This window comes from Marmota flaviventris, chromosome 2 (assembly GCF_047511675.1).
Source record: "Marmota flaviventris isolate mMarFla1 chromosome 2, mMarFla1.hap1, whole genome shotgun sequence".
Taxonomy (NCBI): domain Eukaryota; kingdom Metazoa; phylum Chordata; class Mammalia; order Rodentia; family Sciuridae; genus Marmota; species Marmota flaviventris.
In genome coordinates, this window is record NC_092499.1 from 4,230,091 (window position 1) to 4,251,274 (window position 21,184).

The window sequence follows — 21,184 nt, forward strand, 5'->3', positions numbered from 1 at the left end:
ACCTTGTGTTCAAGGGGTTCACCATTAGGTGGGGAGACCGAGAAGCAGAAACCACTGCAGCAGTCATGAGATGTGCCAGGGACTGTTTTTAAACCAACCTTTCAATATTTGGCTTCTCTAAGAAAAACAGCCAGTGCTTTCTGTGGAACGTGCCAGCAACCAGTGCTCAGCACAGGCTCTCGCCCTCCTGGCATCAGATGGAAAGGAGCTCAGGGACACTGCACAAGGCTTGTAGCACACCAGACACCACAGTGTGTGGTGGCTCACAGGGAGTGCTGGCCTCCACACACGACCCACTGGAGCCTCTATTAGCAGAGGCGCCAGCCCAGACGCTCGCACGGCCACACCTGAAGTACACAGAAGTACTCTCTTCATATACACGGTTCCCACCAAAGCCAGGGATGTGAGTGGTTAGAAGGCACTGACCTCTCTTGGGGCTTAGGAGAAGCACATTTAAATTAGAAGTCTTCAGTGTTTTAGGATTTCAAAAGTTAAATCATGTGCGACGTTAAGAAACTCCAGTGAAGCTACCACAACTGCTAAGACAACGGGATAAAACTCCGGAGGTGCAATAGCTCCAAAGCCCTGTCAGCCAGGTGCTCCATGTTGTCTGAGGGGACAAGATCCTGGTTTGTGAAACATGGAGGTGAGCACCAGGGAGAGCGAGCAGATTGTGAATGACAGGATCTACCTTCAGAAAGTGAAGCCAGCAAACCAACTCTCACCAAGGCAGATGGAGAAGGAATCGAGCTTCAAAACCCAACCATCTTTCTTAGAGAAATAAGACACATACTGTGTTATCCACCAGACTCTACCGCGCCGCGAGGCAGGCAGCGACCCGCGTTTAGGAAGGCTTTTTCTCACTGAAAAGTGAGTTCTGAGGCTGCATTTTCAGTTCTGACATTTAGCTCATGAAGTATTTTCCACTTGGAGACAATGTCATGGAGCTAAGGCATGCACGAGGGACTCATGATGGGTCACACAGAGATGGGGGGTGAGGATGGAGGAACAGGGAGATCACCAGAGTGCTAAGGCCAAACTCGGCACTGTTAGTGATTGTCACAGTGTCAACAGGAACCAAGGAAATAAGCAAGCCACCCGAGCAAACTGGGGAAGGGAATGCTGAGGCCTCCCCTGCAGCAGCACAGCTCAGCAGAGCACACAGGCCACTACGCTGGCGCTGGCGCAGCCACAGGATCTTCATTTGCAACACAAAAGTTTTATGCAGCTTGTTCAATGGGTTATTTCTATATTCCAGGTAAAGCAAAGCAAAACAAACAAACAACAACAAAACAACCAGATGCTCTGATTCATACATATTTTGCAAGTTTTTCAAGGCTGCTGATTTGGATGGTGTGAACACCTGTCCACACTCCTTCAGCCTGGGCCCTTCAGAACAAATTGAGGCTCTCAGGGCATACACCAGGCAGGGTTGAACCACCTAAACTTGCCCCAGACTTACTGAATTTCACTTGGAACATAAACTCTATTTACTAAAGCAGATAACTACAGTTATCTACCTCAGTTAAGTTTCTCAAAGTAGTCTCAAAAGAGCATTTTTCTCTGTAAGAACGTGGATAAAATACTTTTAGAAAAATGCTGGCTACTGGTTTAGGTAGAATCAAGGACACATGACTGAGAATGTCATTCAGTTTCCCATGGTTTGCTGTCTCTTGATTACAGTTTTATCAAAGGGAATATAGGTCAACTTGTTTTTATATAGGTAAAATACCTACTGCAAACTTTATATTCCTGTATCAAATGTCAAGAGTTAAAAACCTACATCCCAATTTAGAGAATGATCATGTATCTTCCTCACCAAAAGAAATACATTGTTTAATAAGGTATTTTCTTTGGGGAATTGAGATGGCCTAGGAGTTCCTAGTGATTTTCATTAAGTGGCACTGTTATACAGAAAGGCAGAGGGCAAGGGGGACCATTTACAGCCACCTCTTGCCAATTACTTAGACTAGTGCACGCCAAACCCAAAGGCAATGACTGTGAGCACCTCCAGGACCACAGCAGCCCTGGAGCCCACCCAGGGGCTGATGCTGCAGGAGACAATGCTGGACTGGGGGGTTCCGAAGACACCAGCGCATGGCTCCTGGCTGGGGTAAGAGGAGGGTTAGTGCTAAAAGGCAGAATTTGGTTAATTTTTAACAACAAAATACCAAGCTTATAGAAATCTTATTTCAGGAAAGAGGACATCATCTTCCCACTGTATCTATTTCAATTCAATTTTCTTACTTCTAGAATTAATTTAATATTAAAAAAAAAAGGGAAACATGGTTTGAGCTATTGCACATAAGACATATGAGAAAACAAACCACATCCTGGAGTAGAGGCTGTATCCTGATTTTCTTTTTACCACAGTATGTTTCATAAGATTGATATCTTCTTTTAAAAGTAGAAAAATGTCATTTCTGTGGTAAAACGTTATGGGGCAAAATAAGTACTTGTACAAGAGGAGGGTCATGAAGGTGAAAATTATTCCTTTATTGCAGACACTTCCACATACAATGTCGGTGAGAGCCAATTCCCATGCCCAGCCACGCCCCTATCTGATAAGGCATTCAAGCAACACCCTTGACATTTTCATGTTACTCTCTTTTTTAGTACCTGGGGATTCGCTTTGGCTAGATTTTCTATTTTAACCCATGCTTCTTCTCGCTCTTTCATTTTTAGCTTCTCTCTGAAAAATAGTAAAACATTATTTGTATTAGAGATGGTTGATACTGAAGACGACACACAGGAGGGAAAGCAGGGAGAGAGCCGTGACACCACTGTTTCTTCTTGTTATTTGGGTCTTAGTCCACACGCCTCACAGTGCTTCTCAAGAGGTGCATAATGTGAACAATGAAATTAAAAACTGGCTGAGATTTAGAAGATTAAACAATGAAAAATGCTAAAAATTTAATAAGTCTGAGAATTTAAATTCTTCACTCATTCAAGTGTGATATTCGCATTCTTGGGGTCAGGTGCTTCTTCAGAGGACCTAGACTACTCTAATGAGGAGCTTACTCATTCACTGAGAACCAGACTCCATCACAGATTGGAAGGAAGCAAGCTGGCAAGAGTCGGCATTCCAGTACTAATGGGTCACCAGGGAATAGTCCTGGGAGCCAGGAGACCTGGCTTCTTGTCTGATTTTGCTGTTAAGAATCATAAGACCTTCTGGAAGACAATGAATTTGTCTACTTTTTTTTAAATGCAGAAAAATGTACTAGGAGGAGCTTGAAGGCCTTTTTTCAGAGTACTGATTCCCTGAAGGGAGGATGTGCCACTAGAGAAGCCATGATGCTTAGAAACTCCCTACCTGCATGCAACCTCAGCCCTCAGATAAGGAGGAGCACAGGCTGGAAGGCTGGAAGAGGGTCACTGTGCCTCCTTATGGCCTGGTGCCTTTATTTTGCTGTCATCTCACATACCTTATACTTCACTTTTTTTGTATTTTGTTCTCTTTTACTTTCTTTACGTAAAATACAAATTCTGTCACAGCAATGATTTCATTTGTTGTATTCACGGCCGTATTGTTAGAAACTAAAACAGAGTCTGCAGTACATGTTACACTCACACATCTGTCTAGAGAATGAATAAGTTGGCCACACAGACATTTTGTAATGTGAATTACAGAAATTCAAAGTTTATCTACCCTAGCCAGTTTTAAGTGCCAAGGAAAGAATAAAATCTGCCAACAGTCTGCACTCGACTCTGAAGAGTGACTTTCAATTACTAACCAACCACATGATTTTGAGCTTGGCCTAGGGATAGAGCACCTTGTCACCCAGGCTGTCCCTGGGCAGATGTGAGCTCTGAAGTTCTCAAAGGCACAAAAGCAGAACCCTAACTTTGTCAAGGACAGAAGGTTCCTGAGGATGCCCACGTTATGGAGATGATTAAATTAGAAAAAGCTATGCTGAAGTGTGGGTTCTTGCTCTCTCATAAACCCTTCAGGATGCGATTCTAATTCCTGCCTTATAAGCATGACAAATGACTACACCTGACAGCCACCCCAAATGCTAGATTCCTGATCACATACACACTCTCATCGGCAAAGATGACTGACGAACCACAGAAGGGAGGACGGCCAACTTTTTAACCTGTATTCCTTGAAAATAACTCACCTTAACTAACTTTTAGTTTGCTTTCCACATATGAGAGGACCAGTACTGATCTAAAGCTAAGAACGACTTTTTTAGAATGGAACAATGGTGGAGGCTTATTCAGTATTATTCCAGAACCCTGGAAACAGCAACTTGCAAAAGGAACAACTTACTTCAGTTTCTCTGCTTTAAACTGTTGTGTGCAGTCATCAAACAATTTTTGGTTCATTTCCATGAAGAGTTTCAGGGCATTGTATATCAAGCCATGTATCGTCCTGCAGAGAAGATTACACAGTGAGACGCAACATTGGACCTTTTGGTCACTCTCCCTCCCCACTTTCCTCTTTCAGACTTCTCAGGCTACTGTGGACTTCAACAGTCCCACTCCCATCTTCCTAGTCCTCAACAGGGGAGGCCTGTGGTCTGACTCCCATCTGTCCTGGGGTCTGCTACTCAGTCTAGGAGCCCCCCACACAGGCCACTCAGCTCACCACCTGGCTACCAGCAGCCAAAGCCATCTTGCTTGGAAACTGATTTAAAAATGTTGAAACCCCAAGAAATATAATGAAGACAATACAATACAGAAGTAAATGTCTATAAATGTCAGTTTCCTTTCAATCTTATTCATTGAGGATAATTTTGACGATGCCAGGAGCTGGGGTGTGGCTCAGTGGTACAGCACTTGCCTAAGCACGTATGAGGTCCTGGGTTTAATTTCAGGCACTGCAACCCTGCCCCCAAATAACAATAAATAAAACAAAAAGAAACCTCAAAGTCAACAAATAACAAAAAGAAAACCAAAAATAATGTGGAAGCAGACCATAAAAGAGCTCGATCAAAGCTTAGCTCTCTGGCCTGATGCACATGGAGGAGGAGGGGCCCAGCTGTCGCTGAATCTATGCAGAGCCCTGAGAAGAGCAAGGAAACTGCCCAGCAGAGCACCACTGACCCACAGTTGTGAGCAGCAATAGCAAACAAAATGAAGAGGACTGAGTGCCAAACCATAACCACTTTTTAATCTTCATAATGAAACTCCTTTATCTTAGAAAATGCTTCCTTCTTTGCAAAAGCAGGATGGAGCCACCAGCTTTGCTCTGGCGTCATGCTGCACACATGTGCAGGAGTATGGCCAGACTGGGGCTCTGCCATCACCCGCTGTGCTCAGTAAAAACCCTAAGTGCTTCAAAACAAAGGCCACTGGAAGTCACTATCCTGCTGGACTGGATGAAGGATGCTGCCACCCCAGGGGCTTGGGAGGCTGAGACAGGAAGGTCTCAAGTCTGAGACTAGCTTCAGTGACTCAGTGAGTCCTGTTTCAAAATAAAAATAAAAAGGGCTGGCGATGTGACGAGTGGTAAAGTGGGGAAAATACCCCTGGGCTCAACACTACAACTCCCATGACAGGAGGCCCGCACCTGGCTAAACCTGCAACTGCAAAGCTAGGGCCACATGCACTGGAGGCCTGTTCATGCCAGGCATTTTATGTATATTGGCTTTAGGAAGTCTTCAAGCAGGCAAAGGGGGCCACAAAACAAACACTTAATATATACAGGCATTACCTTAAACAGCAAAACAATGTGGTGAGTGTCAGTATTTTCTCTATTTTTCAGTTGAGGAAACGTGGCTGGGGAAGACCTAGAGGTTCACCTTGCCCAGGTGGAGCTTGCTTCTGACCTGCCTGCTCTCTGCTCACCACTTGGATGGCCCCTGCTGCCCCAGAGTGTCAGGCAGAAAAACACAGAGAAAGCCTGCTGCCCTGGGCTTACTCTGGGAAAGAAGCCATGTGGCCTGCAGCCTCAAGTGGGCAGGACAGAGCTCCGCAGAGGGTTGGACATGGGAAGTAGGAGCACTACATGGCAGACACTGCGGGTTAGGAGACCACCCTGGAGCCAGGGAGCTGCTGACCAGCTTTAGGACTACAGGATCGTGTGTGGTCCCTTCCAGTTTGCTTTCCTGTCTACAGGACAAGCAGGAATCTAGCTATCACAGCTCTGCCCTTATTGCTTTAAATTCTTTCTTCTTCTTTTTTTTTTTTTTTGTACTGGGGATTGAACCCAGGTGTACAGCTTGAAGCTGTCTGTATCCCAGGCCCTTTCAATTTCTGATATAGGGTCTCACTACATTGCCCAGGCTGGCCTTGAATTTGTGATCCTCTTGTCTCAGTCTGCTGAGTGGCTGGGATTATAGCAGTACACCTGAGTCACTGGGATTACAGGTGTGTGCCACTGTGCCTGGCCCTGATTTAAATTCTAATTTATGATAACACAAAAAGAAAAAAAGATGGAGAAAGAAAAACTCTGGTACCCACATTTATTTGAATAACACGAATATTAAGTTCAGTATTAATCCTAATGCAGCACCCACATGGATAGTTTCCTTTTAAGGTCTCAGAAGGCTGTCACTGGGAGACTCCATTTCTTCACCTTCATTAAGTGAAAAGATGAAGGAGAGAAGTAGATATTCTCAGTTCCTCAGGTGTGTTAAAGATGCCTGCTCTTCCCTCTGGCCCTCCAGGCAGTGACCACAGCAGGATGGCTCCCGGTCTCACAGAGGGGCTCCAGGGGGTCTGTCAGCAGGTTGGCCCCTGTGCTTCTCACAGCACTGAGCCCAAGCTCTGCAGTGACCTTCAACTCCCCTGGGGGCACTCAGGAAATGTGTGGAAGGTGCAGCTACTGAAACCAGCAGGGTGCAGACACAGGGTCCTCTGTTTTGGCTTGAAATAGGAGTAAGGAAGCAAAACAAAAGCCAATGCAGACACTCTACATGTGTAACTTAAAAACCTCAAAGAAATCAACATAATTTTAAACTGATATTAAAATTTGGATTTACATTCTTATTGCAGTAACAGAAAAACATAAACATTTAAAAATATGCAGGAAAGAGAGAGAGCCCATTCTTTCTTACTTGTTCCAATGGGTCTTTGAGTTGCGGTACAAGGATGGAAACATGATGGGCAGAATCTTTGCTGCATTGTCACTAATTAAACTCATAATGTATTCATTATTCCAGTAATACAGTGCTCGCTCTGCCACCTGGAAGACAGGATGCGTTAGTGTCCTTGGTGTTCATGCTCCAGCACAGGAGGCAAATATCCTCACTGTTAACCTATAAACAGGATAACGAGTTACAATGCATCAGAAAATTAATTATTTCAAAATATTCTAGACTGTAACCTTAAAGAGCCTACAACAATGGGGCAGCAGATAATTTCTTATTATGAAGAAATGAAGAACGTCGTCATTCACCTCTCCATTTATTCAATTTATGCTAGATATTAGGTTAGATGCTCAGGATACAAAGCAAATAAGTTCATTCTACTCATCCATCCATCCATTCACCCATCCACCTATCTATCTCTCCATTCCCCCACCAACATCATTAGTTGCTAGTATATGACATGTGTTCCGCTTGAGCATACGGCAGTGGATGAAGGCAGGCAGAAATGCTTGACTCTGCAGAGCTTACGTTCTGGAGGGGAGCAGACAAAGGACAGTGATTATTTGATTTGCTAGAAATGATGAGTCATGGAGAAAGGCAGCAGGGAAGGGCAGGCGAGTGGGTTGTGGGTGGGACTTCAGCATGGAGAAGGTGACATGTGAGCCAGGCCCTGGGGGAGGGCAGGTCCTAAGAGTGAGGAGGAAGGAGTAGGGGAGGAACCAGCAAGGGGGACGGGGAGCTAAGACCCCAAAGCAGCATTTCAGAGCCCACACTCTGGTGAGAAGGAAGCTGTGGGAGGGCCCATTATTATTATTGAGTAATATTCATTACTAAAAACTTCCAACACACAAAGCTGTATGAGCACCCACATCCCTGCACCTAGGACTGTGGCTGTGCCCCTTGGCCCTCCTTGCTGTCCGGCTGTAGTTGACAGCCACACCCATGCACATCCTGCAGAACCATCCGAGTCAGAGTGTGTGGGAGCCACTAGGACACGTGGCCCATCCCTGACTTGGCATGTGCTTCCCTAGGTAGAGTCGACCCGCCTCCATAACTACTTCCCAACATCACATCTCAGTGTGCAGATCTGGCAGCAGTCCTCAGAAGCTCAGAGCAAAGCAGAGATGGCATTTCTGTCACCAGAAACCTAGAGATTGTGAGTTCATGTGTGCTGGTGCAGGCAGATGCTGAGGGTATGGTGGGTGAGGCCTGTGGAGGGCTCAAGAATCAGGGGTGATTTCTCAGAGAAAGCCAGGTGGGTGAGCTTTTCAGAATCTGGGTGAATATGATGAAGGGGAGGGAAAGATGTTTGAGAACAGAGAGCATTAATTTATAAAGGAATCAGGACAGCATCAGTAGCTTCTAGGATCATTCCTATTTAAGAGTTGGATACTTTGAGTTTTAAAAAACACCCATACATCCATAAATATATTTGTGGTAATATTTTAAGTCTAAATTTGAAAGTAGAAGTTTGAGATGCTTAATGGCTTAAATTTTGAATTATTCTTCAGTTTTTAACATCAGCAATTTATTATTAGTATTAGTAGTAATAGTAGTACCAGGGATGGAACCCAGGACCATCGCCATGTTAGGCAAGTGCTCTCCCTCCTTCCTTGCTCTCCCTCCTTCCTTCCTTCCTTCCCTCCCTCCTTCCTTCCTGGTACTGGGGAGTGAACTCGCGGGCACTCGACCACTGAGCTACATTGCCAGCTCTATTTTGTATTTTTATTTAGAGACAGGGTCTCACTGAGTTGCTTACCACCTCACTGTTGCTGAGGCTGGCTTCAAACTCGAGATCCTCCTGCCTCAGCCTCCTGAGCCACTGGGATTACAGGTGTGTGCCACTGTGCCCAGCTTCTTCTTTATTTTTTATTTTGAGACAGGGACTCATTGAGTTGCCCAGCCCAGCCTTGAACCTGCAATCCTCCTGCCTCAGCCTCCTGAGTTGTTGGGATTACAGGTGTGCACTTCCACTCCTGACTAGAAACATTATTATTAATTTTTTAAGTGTAAGGGGAGACATATGATGTCAGAAATAAACTTACAGGGAAAAAGAATTTCAGACCTGGAGATTCTGAACATCACATCATCTATCACTACTGATCAGTCAGCTGTGGAAACAAGGTCAGGTGGTCTGGGGGACTCGGAGCTTGATGACACTTTCACAGAGAAGCTGCTTTTCATAGCTCTTATTGAGAAAAATGCTTTCAGTGGTGAGGACAAGGTTCTAGGATACAGTTTTTAGAAATAAAGTTTTTTTCACCTTATTTTTGAAGTATGATTAAAGTAAAAACTTGAATTTTACCTTAAAATTATATGAGAAGCAAACCACAGTTATAAACTGGAATGTTTTATTTCCAAAAGTAACATTCTGAAATCATCTAATTATCTTTCTCCGAAACCCACATACCTGGAAGTGTGGGCTGGAAACGCACTTGGCTAACTGCCGGAAGAGAGGCTCCATGATCTTCACAAACTCCGAGGGTTCAATGACATCTAAAATTTCTTCTAATTCATTTAAGAACATTACTTCTTTTGGACTATGGGTCTTTGGCCAGTATTTGAGAAGTGCCATTACCACCTATAAAAGAAATGACATGATGGGAAGTGACGCCCCTAAGCTGCCACACCTGGGCAGGCAGAGTCTCTGTCTAGTCAGGGGCCCCCCACTGCAGAGCAGCACAGAGGTGGTGTTGGCCTCTGGTGGGACGATCAGACTCAGTAATTCACAAGAAGTATTTTATAATTTGATAAACAGGCCTAATTTTACTTCAGACTCACAGTTTTAATTTATGTGACCCACTCTCTGATCAACCACCATCTCAGTAAGTCAGTTCCTTTAATTAAAAAAAAAAAAAAAAAGACACAAAACAAAAAACAAAACCTGCTAGCAGTTAGGAGAATTCTGTCAAAGACTAGAGGAGACCTTGCAGAGCATATGCCTTCATCTGTGCATTCTGGGGTGGAAGTGGCCAGATATGAAACTATTGCCAACATGTCCAGGCACGTGCAATCCACTTCTCAGATTAACTGAACACTTGATGTATTTATGCACACCCACACATGTATGCATGTGGAACAGTTTGTAACTGTGTTAAAAAGCATCAAGAAGAGTGCAGTGAACCAAGCAGATGCCAACTCACCCAGGGTGCGTGGCAGACCTGGGCAGGGTCCTCGCTGGCTCCACTGCTTGCCTGTGGGCCCTCAGCCAGCAGGAGCATGTGGCAGTAGTGACTCTGGCCTGGAGCCCCACCCAATCAGACCACAGGGGTTCCTGATTTGTGGATGTTGTTCCTCGCTCAAGTTAGACAGCTAGAAAGGGATTCTGCAGGGGAAGCTTTTCTTCCTTCTCACTTCTTCTCCCTCTCTCCCTTCCTTTCTGTGGTACTGAAAACTGAACCCAGAGGCACTCTATCACTGAGCCATAATCCAGACCCTTTTGTTTTATATTTTGAGATAGGGTCTTGCTAAGTTGCCCAGGTTGGCCTTGAACTTGTAATCCTCCTAGATCCTCCTGAGTTCCTGGGATTACAGGAGTGCCCCACAGTGCACACCTAGAATAATTCTGTGTGATGCTTTTAGCACTTAGGTTCCTGGGTAATTGTTTATAATATTATGTTTCATGAAACTTCAGCCTTTATTTAAAAAAGTGCTCTTTGTATTGAGGTTATAGCTTAGTGGCAGAGTGCTTGCCTGGCATGCACAAGGCCCTGGTCCCAGCCCCAGTACTGAAAAAAAAAAAAAAAAAAAAAAAAAAAAGTGTTCCTAGTTTTGAAGTCTGACATAAAAATTCACAACAACAAAACTGTCTTAAAGGAATTATTTCTAAAAGTGCATCATTTAATCATTTACCTTCTACTTGTAGCTCAAAATTGTTTAGTAGATATTTATTAACTACCTATTCTGCATGCTGGAATTATTGTTACGAAGACGCTGATTACAAATCACTTCATAAGCCTTTATGTCTGCCAATGGAATATTATAATGAGAAATATATTAATTTTTGAGTTACACAAAACAACTGATTTAGCTATTTATTTCACTGGAAAAGATATTAGTTGTACAATCAGGTTCACGCACTGGACTTATTCCTCCTGCTTCTTGAAACCCCTGTGATCAGTACTCAGCCATCTCAGCTGCTCCTGAACATGCTGGGATTTTGTAGAGGAGGTATCCGCTCACGGACTGCTAATCCTGGGCAAAAGGCTACTTGCCTACAGTTCTGGGCACTGAGCTTCCTTGGAAACCCAATGGACTACCTGCCCTCTGGAGGGTGAGCAGTCCTGGTGAGTATGGCTCTGGGCATGGCCTCAAGCCCTAGGAAGCTCCCTGTCCTGGTGCACTCAGGCAAAAGAGCTGCACCAGGCCGTGTAGTAAAACTCGATTAGCCAAGAGGCAGGTGGGTGAAAACAGGCATAATACTTGTCTGTAAACTCTCTAATGAGCCTTTATTCTTACAATGATAAATAGGTTTAATGTGCCCAGAAGCTTGTGAGCATGGCCTACCATGTGAAATGAGATGACATTAACTGTAGGTTACAAACAGGACAAATCTCCTTTATAAAATTGTAATATTCGAGTGGACCATACTTCAAAAAAGTATTCTTGAGCCTGGAAAGGTAGCTCTAGGTACTCAAGTGGAGGCACACCTTCAGAGTCCACGACTGGACTGCATTCCTGGTTAGTTTCTACTGCTGAAGTCAGACACAATGGCCTTTGTATTTTCCTAAATCATTAATTTCAAAGGAAGAAATTCATTGAGGTGAGGATCTGAATGTTTTTAATATATAGAAAATTAAATCTGCTTTACGTAGGCAGGAGAGTACTGTTACATTATCTGTGCAGCAGAATTAAGAAACGAAGTGGTCCTGGGTGGACATGCCAGGGACTGGGTCTGTGGCTTGTCTGTGCTGATGCTGAGCCAGAGCTCAGCATGACAGCTTAGAAGCGAGGCCACATGGCTCCTGCCTTCTTCAAGACTGTGGCAGTCAAGCTCTCGCTCTGCCACGTGTCATGTGCTTGATTACTTCCTATATAAGTGGGAATTAAAGTCATTTACAAACTTCATCAGCTTACACCAACTCCCAGGTGGGAGGGGATAGGGTGGAGCCTGCACACTGAGCTCCAGCGGCCAGGGCTTCAGGCGACAGCGGCTGGCAGGCAGGGTGTTGTGGGAGGTGACGGGTGGGAGAAGTTTCAGGCTGTAGTAAATGGGGTGAGACATTTGGTGAGTTCTTTAGCCATTAAAGAGTATGAGAAACTGAAATGCATTCTGCTGTCATATAACAAATTAGAATAAAAAAAAAAAGCACATTTTAAGGATATAAGAATGGAAATCATTTTCATCTCTTCCTACTCCCATGGATTACCACTAAGGGACAAGATTTGCTTGATAAGAGTATGTGTCACTCAACAATCACTTACTAGCTGTATTCTGAAGATCTTTTCAAAAGCAAATAAAAGAGTGAACTGTGAATTTCCCCATCTTTCCTACTAAGGTGCATGCTATGGTAAAGAATGTTTTCAAAGCACAGTTAAAAAAAGAGTATGAGAAAAGTGTACAAAGAAAAATCACAATACTTTGTGTACTTTTTCCTCTCCTATATCTTTCTTTTCCTTTGGTTTGAATGGAAGAATGGGGTGGGGCTGGTGGAACTTCTTTGCATGTTACTTTCTTCAGGAAAAACATCAAATAGATGGAGGATTAGGGCATATAACCAGGGGGAAAAATACTATAGCCCCCTGCCACCCACCAGTGGGTGGTGCTGTGTGACCAAACCCACAGCCTTGGCACACACTAGGCAGGTGCTCTACCCACGTTTTTAAATTAATAACACTTTCTTTTTTCTCTTCTCTACCTAACATGATTGCAGTCCAGTGAAGAGGATAAAAATAACATCCTCACAGAAAATTTGACTAAGAATCTTAACCATGCTTCTTCTGAAGTCTGATATGATCTGGCATATTCCTTGTGGTCTTCCTGAACCTCATTTAGAGGAGAGGCAGAGGTATCTGGAGACCAGGGGAGAAGAGGGCCAGGACAGGGCACCCGTGAGGGCTGCTGGCAGGTCTGGCATGCAGCACTGCAGCCTGTTGCCTCTGAAATCTGCAGAATGAGAGCTTTTCCTGAATTTCATGGGACAGCTGGGGTTGGGGGTGGATTACATATAGAATTTAATAACGTGGAGGCAGTGACCAAAAGTCAGTGTAACTTGGGAATTTGTGAAGAATTTCTCACTCATTTTTATTAGAAAAACTATAATCTCACAAGGAAACCGTGAAGAATAGCTAATAGGACTAAGGACTCAGGAATTGTAGTATCTATCTTTTCAATTCTAACAGAAGCTTTTTAGAAAAAGAGGACTCAAATATTTAAACTGGCACCTGATGCTCCTTTCTTGGCTCTTCAATAAGGAATAACAACTTGGTTTTTAAAAAGTGCAATGCATTTGAAACAGACATTTCTCCAGAGATGGCTGAGGAATATGAAAAGACAGCCCAAGCCATTAGTTGGTAGAGGAGTACCAACCAAAGTCATAACAGGTGCCACCTCTCATCCACCAGGATGGCTGGAGTGACAATTAAAAACAAAAAGAAGGGGGCTGGGATGTGGCTCAGTGGTAGAGTGCTTGCTTAGCATGTGTGAGGCACTGGGTTTGATTCTCAGCACCACAAACAACAAATAAAATAAAGATCCATCAACAACTAAAAATTAAAAACAAAACAAAACAAAAAACAAAAAGGAAAACAAGCACTGATGAGCACGTGGAGCACCTGCATCCTTGCCATGCTATTTTCCATAGCTGCTACCCCAAGTGCAAAACAGGGTAGCCTCAGAAAAACAGACAGTCCCCATGTAACCAGCAGTCCCACCCCAGGAGCCCACCCTGAGGAACTGAAAGCAGGGCTGGAGCAGACAGTCGACACCCTGTTCACGCAGCATCATTCATGACAGCCAGAGGAAGGGCCACCAGTGTCCACTGATGGGTAGACGGGGAGTAAAGTGTGGTCTGTGCAGACAATAGAGCACTATGCGGCCACAACAAGGAGCGATGTTCTACAACATGGGCGAAGCCTGTGAGGCACTGCACCATGGGAGAGGAGGAGTACAGCAGGCTCCACTCTCCTGAGAAACCCGAGCAGTCAGCTTCAGGAGAGACTGATTCAGGGAGCAGGTGCTGGGAGAGGGGTGGGAAGTCATCATGGACCAGGGACAGAGTTCCTGTTTGGTAGCATGGCAAAGTTTTGGAAACACACTGGTGGTGGTTGCATAATACTTGTTGACACTGAACTGTACACTTCAAGTAGTTGAAAAGGCAACATTTTATGTTCCAGATGTATATCTTTTACCACAATAAAAAAATCAGTATTGTAATATACCAAAAATCTTTGTACACTTTAAATGGTAAGTGAATGTATGGTAAGTGAATTATATCTTAACAAAGCTGTTTCAAATCCTGAAACTATCATTTGACACGCCTGATTCTATTAATCTTGGCTACAATAGCCTTTTTTATTTTTTAATGAAGATAAAATGCCAAGAAAATTAGAAATCCAAAACTGAATGGCATCCATCTAGTTTTGAGTTGTAATTCAAAGCTCACAGAACAGCTACACCCTAACTTGGAAAGAATCTTCAGGATAATACAACCTCTTGTATAAAACAAGCATTTCACACTCTCACTAAGCCACCTCCAACTGGAGTCGGGACATGCTGTAGGTCTGCACTGATGTGAAGGCCTGAGCATGCACGGCTGGGGGCTGTAGCTGCTCAGTGCTCTGCTCTCACAGGTGTGAAGCACAGCGTGGGCAGGGCAAGCTCATCACGTAGCAGAACCACACAGTAAAGGACCTCGCAGAGAAAACAACCGCACTCTGAAAACCTGTCAAGCTCAAATGAGACCAGCTTGTAGGTTACTAGAGTGAATTAATCCACACGCTGGTGAGGCGGGGGTGCTTCGAGGGGAGGAGGAGAGCAGGCAAGGCGGTCGGGCCTGAGAGAGCACACTTACTGGTTCAGTGAGGGTGCTGTCCTTCTCTAAAAACTGCACGACGCAGTACGCCAGCTGAAAAGGGATGAGAGAGAGTGAGCACCTGGCTGCAGTGTGGAAATGTCCCCTTCACACCCTTCTCTGACAAGACAGCTTGATGTGGCTGAGCGGCTGCCCCAGGGTGTTCACCCACCCCAAGGGCTCTGAGTGGGATGCTCAGGGAGGGACCCCAGGACCCCTGCTCTTTCCCAATTAGTTGGTAATGATCTGAAAGCAAAAAAAAAAAAAAAAAAAAAGAGCACCTTTTACACTACCCACCCACCAAGGTGACCAAGATGACGATGACCCAGTACGATGGGCTTTCCTTTTGGAGATTAGTGTGAACAAGAAATCAAACAGCTGGGAACAAATTAAAATCTGGTTCCATCTGAAATCTCTGAACTATTAATTCCTTTTGTACAATTAATACAACAACAAACTGAATGTAAAAATACCCCAGTTAGCAGCAACTGACTGGTGGAACTAACAGTGGTGACCGCCAAGGATGCACGTGCAGTGGCCTGCTGCTCAAGGCGGAGCCCTCCTGAACCGCCAGCACTGAGGTCACAGAGCGGAGGAGACTTAGTCTCCCAGGCCAACAGAGCTACCTAACCAGATGGAACCACTTGCTGGCTGATCTTGCAGCACTCTCTGGTCAGATCTGTATCTTAGAAATCCAGTCTTCTTTTTGTCTTACTAGACTTTGCGACAGACAGCTGTCGTCTGGTAGTCCTCTTCGCCTCCTTTTGCAGAGGCAGCTACTCCCTTTTCTATGCTAAAAGTGAATCGTATTATTCTGTATTTCAGAGATTTTCCTGAATATTTTAAAGGCAATCTCTCTTTGCTTCTTATTCGATTACTGCGAGGGCCTTATTACAGAAGGTGGTGACATGAGAAAGAAAACACGCTGGGAACAGGCTGGATCCTTGCCCTGGGTTCTGATGATGGCATGTCTTCATGCCTGCCCCCTTACCTGTGGATGGTAGACACTCAGAGATTTCACTTTGTGCAAAGGTAGCAACACCTTCAACAGGAAAATCTTGTGCTCTTCTTTTAGTGGTAAGGCAAATCCATTAATTATACTGTGAAGAAAGAATTTATTCAAAGTTTAAATATTTACAAATTTCAGATTACAATCAAATATTGTATTTTTCTTTCTAGCATGAAAATCTAGTAGACAAAATATGTATTTCATATATTTCATATGAATCAGCAGAATATAAAATAAATATATTTGATGAAGTATAACCATTTTTATCCTTGTGATTACAAGGTAATGATTAAGTTGGGTTTATAGGGAGTGGCTCAGGAGCAGGAAACTGGCTGTACTACAGGGGTCCTGGGGGAAGAAAGTCTGCACAGCTGAGGGGTCCCAGCTCTTCTTTTGGGCTGCATCTCTCTTTTGGGAAGGTGTCCCTGGAGTATCCAGGCTCACTGTAGTGTTGGCCACAGAATCCAGGTGTGGGCACAATGGCTGGTCAAAAATCAGTTAGAAAGCTGCTCCCTTGTGCAAGGAAAGGGCAAAGGTCTCCAAACTCAAGTTTTAGTCTCAAGCATCAACTGGTTTAATTATTTATTCTTATAACTAGGCAAATGCAGATAAATGTTTGAGAGTTACAGAGCAGTTACAGCAATTCTAACATGCTCCTCCACAATCCACGAGCTTAGGGTGCAGTGGGTACCTGCTGGGGCCCTAAGCTTGTTCACATGGGAAAACCCCTGGGCAAACCCCCAGGATAAAAACCAGATGGCAGGAGTGAGAGCAGCACAGCGGCCTTCACACCTGCAAAGCACATGCCCTCTCTGTGGCACCTGACTGGGAACGTGATCATCCTTCCCACTTGAAAGAAGGAACTTGTCCCAGGTTGTGCAACTGGGAAGGAACAATCCTCAACCACATTATGCCATGCTTTGAGAGACCCTGTCCAGCATGTGGACACTAACCTAAGAGAACTCCCAATGGGGACTGAGCTTTTTCAAACCACATCCAAAACAGAAGCCAAGTTTTTCTCAGAACTCTTGCTCAGGACCAGACAACAGTGTCTGTGAGACGAGATTCTGTGTTCAAATGCTGTGGGGACCACTGGATTCAGTATGAGAACAGGTTTCTTTGCTGCAGGCTCCTCAGAACCCCAAGCCGTCCTGCACATCAAAGGCAGAGTGGAAAAGCACTCCCAAGCCATTTACCTTGGAACCCTGAGGAACTCTGCAACGGTGGATTTGGAGGCCTAATATAAAATCTACAGACTACGGATTTTAAAAGAATGACAGTAATGGAGAACTTTATCTGGATTAAGATGATGAAAAGTTGAAATGGCAATTACTTTACAGGTGTGTGTGTGTGTGTGTGTGTGTATATATATATATATATATATATATATTTATGAAAGATCCACAAAATCAAAACAATTTGAGATATTGCGTACATTAATACGCAATACCCCAAGTGTAAACCTTCTAATAAGCATCTAATATAAACCTCAGGTAACTGAACTCAGGAGCACTTGACCAGTGAGCCTCATCTCCAGCCCTATTTTGTATTTTATTCAGTGAGTTGCTTAGTGCCTTGCTTTTGCTGTGGTTGGCTTTGAACTCACGATCTTCCTGCCTCAGCCCCCCGAGCCCCTGGGATTACAGGCGTGCACCATTGCACCCTGCTTCAGGTAATTACATTGCTCCCGCAGAAATGCAGTTCCAGTATCGACACTGAGGTGTATGAAACGGAACCTGGATACAACCAAAAGCCTAGATGGAGCCTCCATCTGGCGTGCTCTAACCCAAGAGCTCACCGGCTCCAAGTCCCTTCTCTCAGAGTGGATAAGCTATCTCGCTCAGGGAGGGAGACAGCTGAGCTCCATGAGCTGGGTCATTCTGGCACACACTCCACCCACCATCCTTTGCTGCCAGTCACAGAGACTTACCTCCCCAATATTTCCAGCAATTCTGCTATGCCATTGTGATGCTCTGTTTCATAAATAAATCTAGAAAAAACATTTTGCCAGTTAGAATCAGAATCTAAACAACAGCTGGAAAGACTAAAATCCTCTGAAAAAATAAAGCTTGCAGAAGGAAGCCAGGGAACCAGGTGGCAAGAGGCTGGTGCATCTGTGAACACTTTCCGGGGTAGAGGCTCCCTGCCCAAGTGGCCCTTGAAGAATCCAAAGAGCTTCACAAAGCCTGGGGACGTCAATGTCTTGAATGTAAAGGGCTCTTCTTGCTCAGATTTCTTCTCAATATTTTATTTTGAAAAATTAGAACTTCAGAGGGACTACCTACATGTCAACCACCCAGATCTAGCCGCTGATGAGGGGCTCTCTTTGCTTTGTCACACGAACACCCGTTTGTCCCTCTATCCACTCATTAATCCATCTTAATTTTTGTTGCATTTCAACACAGTGGATGTCTTGTTCACTGGTATGGCCTCTATTACTCAGCACAGTCGCTGCAACAGGAACAAGCTCTTTCCTGAACGGCTCTTGGATTACGTCGTCTACTTCCCTGCTGACATCCTGCACTTCCTCTGAGCCGTGTCAAGGGCAATTTTTCCAAAGTACCAATGTGAGTGAGTTTGCTGCAGCCCTGGGTCCCTTCTCTGAGCAGCCTCTGCTTGTCGTGCTCCCTGCGTGAGCCTCTGGAGGAGCTCCTAGACCACATGCCCCAGCCTCCCCAGCTTGTCTCCCTCCAGGCAGGGACAAGGACTTCTAGCTACTTTGCTCCCAGTTCGAGGACCAATCTTGGAATCTGTTTAATGCCTAAATCTGCTAAATGAACTGGGGATACGAAGAGAGAACAGGAAAAGTTCTCACCCAAGGGACTCTCACAGGAGCAGAAGGCCCACTACTGCCCCCAACCTAGGCTCACCTGGCGATGGTTTACACCAATACATGCACAGGATCAGCATGAAGTGAGAGGTGTTGAAAAGGTCCCTGCCTAGCAGATGAAACCTTTCATTCAGAGATTGCTTTAAGCCAAACTTTGTAATCTTTGTGAAGATTAAAAAAAAAAAAAGAAGTTTCACTGTCTTCATTTGAAACAAAGGGACTACTGACCTTAAGGTGAAGAACAGGCAAACACCTAGATATAGGAAATATGCCTGAACATGGGTCTTGATGTTTCTGTACTCCCAGATGGCCAGGATTATGAGGGACGGGGCCTGATCTGAGCTCCAAAAGAGGGTTTCTGACAGATTCACAAAGATGGGGTGTGGAGTGGGAAAGAACATAGGTCTGGGAGGCAGGGTGAGAGGTAGGAAGGCAGTGAGGAAGGCTCCATGGCCACTCGGTGACAGAGATCTAACCCCAGAAGCAGCAGGACTGGGCAGCCAAACACAGAAACAGGAAGATGCACTTGGCTGTGGTCTGAAAGCATGGCAAGAGGGTGCCCAGAAAATCTTGGCCTGTGCTCAGGAGTTGGTGCTGCGGTCACATCTGCCTCTCCCACCTCTTTCTAGCTTCTATCCTGAGAGCACGCAGCATTACCAAACCACAGTCCGTTTTCTGCATGCATCCATGTGGAAAAGCACGATTTCTAAAACTCAACCTGAAGGCTCCCCTTTACTTATTTTATTTGAAATACTTATAATGGTTTAAATGCACGAGGCTGAAGTTCTGTGGACAGTGCATCCATGCAGCTGAGAGGTGAGCCAGAGCAGGGGACCCCTTGGGTGCTGCTTCTGGTCATCTCCCCCACTGTATGCATTTACATGGGAATGGCCCTCAGCCCTGAGCCATCTGGCTTTCCTAAACCAGCAGGACATTTTTTTTTTTTTGGGGAGGTGCTAGGGATTGAACCCAGGGATGCTCTACCACTGAGCTACATCCTTATATCCTCAGTCATTTTGAGACAGTGTCTTGCTAAATTTCTGAGATTATAGGTGTGCGCTACCACACTCTGCTGACATTACTATATTCTTATTAAACAATCCTTAATTTCTAATTATCTTAATTCAATTTGAAGAGGATAATGAGAAAATGAAGCTAGTTCTCGTCCTTATTTTTCCAGAGGAGAGAGAATGGGAGAAGTCATAGAAATCCTTTAGAGCAAGCGAAGTGTTTCTCATTCTTTAGCAGAAAAGAATCCTAAGATCTAGGCTAGAACTTGCTTGTGGAGAGGTCTCCAAGATGGACAGCACCACTTCCTCTCCTCCTGTGCGATGTGTTCCTGCCTTAGAGGAAGAGGTGGCTGTTTCCCCTCTTGTCAATCTGGGCTGTCCTTGTGACCGCCTCTACAATACAAAGGGCAGATGTACTTCACACCAGTTCTGGAACAAGCCTTTAGGAAACCGGCAGCTTTTGCATCTTTTCTCCTAGCAGCAACTGTGGCAGCTCTAGCATGTCACCCAGAGAGGCCATGTGGACAGAGACGTGCAGCAGCCCCTGCCATGCGTGCCACTCCAGCAGAGCCACCAGACACAAGTGAGGAGCCACCTTGGACATTCCAGCCCTAGCAGATGCCATGTGGAGCAGAGCAGTCCTGCTGAGTCCAGTTTAGACGATAGCACTGTGAGGAATGACAGATGGTGACTTAGGCTACTAGGCTGTGGGGTGGTGCAGCAAATGAGAAGAGCCCCCTGCTCTGCCCTGCCCACCTAACCTTGGATCCACCACCTGCCACGCAGAGCACCCAGAGGTATCCAAAGTAAACTGACTACAATGGGATGTCATGAGCATGAACTGTATATTAACATTTTCTTTTCTTTTCTTTTTTTTTTGGGTACCAGAGATTGAATCCAGGGGTTCTTAACCACTGAGCTACATTCTAGCCCTTTTTATATTTTGAGACAGGGTCTCACTATGGTGCTTAGGGCCTAGCTGGGATTATGAGCATGCATCACTGCACCTGGCTCAAGTCGCAGAGGCTGGCTTTGAACTCGTGATCCTCCTGCCTCAGCCTCCCGAGCTGATGGGATTATAGGCGTGTGCCACTGTGCTTGGTTGTATTAATATTTTCAAGAAGTTGAATGAAATAGGTTTGAAATACTTTTCTTATAAGAGGCAGTTGTATAGGTTGAGAATCCCTTACCTAAAACAGTTTTGGATGTCAAATTTTCTTCAGTTTTTATGACATTTACATATACATAAAATGAGCAATCTTGAGGATAGGACCCAAGTTGAA

General features: G+C 44.8%; 1 protein-coding gene across 11 annotated transcripts in view; it reads right to left on the bottom strand.

Annotated features, from left to right (window-relative positions):
• The window catches only part of Ppp2r5c (protein phosphatase 2 regulatory subunit B'gamma), a 140,452-nt gene that overhangs the window by 10,179 nt on the left and 109,089 nt on the right, over positions 1-21,184 (bottom strand). For all 11 annotated transcript variants that reach the window (XR_011706508.1, XM_071607529.1, XM_071607528.1 and 8 more), the window contains 7 exons: positions 17,992-18,051; positions 16,044-16,152; positions 15,053-15,106; positions 9,451-9,621; positions 7,008-7,135; positions 4,277-4,378; positions 2,620-2,692 (listed from right to left, as the gene is read on the bottom strand). Coding sequence is in view for 10 of the 11 variants with exons in the window: in XM_071607529.1 (XP_071463630.1) it covers positions 2,620-2,692; positions 4,277-4,378; positions 7,008-7,135; positions 9,451-9,621; positions 15,053-15,106; positions 16,044-16,152; positions 17,992-18,051 (697 nt within the window). In the remaining variant the exon portion in view is untranslated. The remainder of the gene's footprint in view (positions 1-2,619; positions 2,693-4,276; positions 4,379-7,007; positions 7,136-9,450; positions 9,622-15,052; positions 15,107-16,043; positions 16,153-17,991; positions 18,052-21,184) is intronic.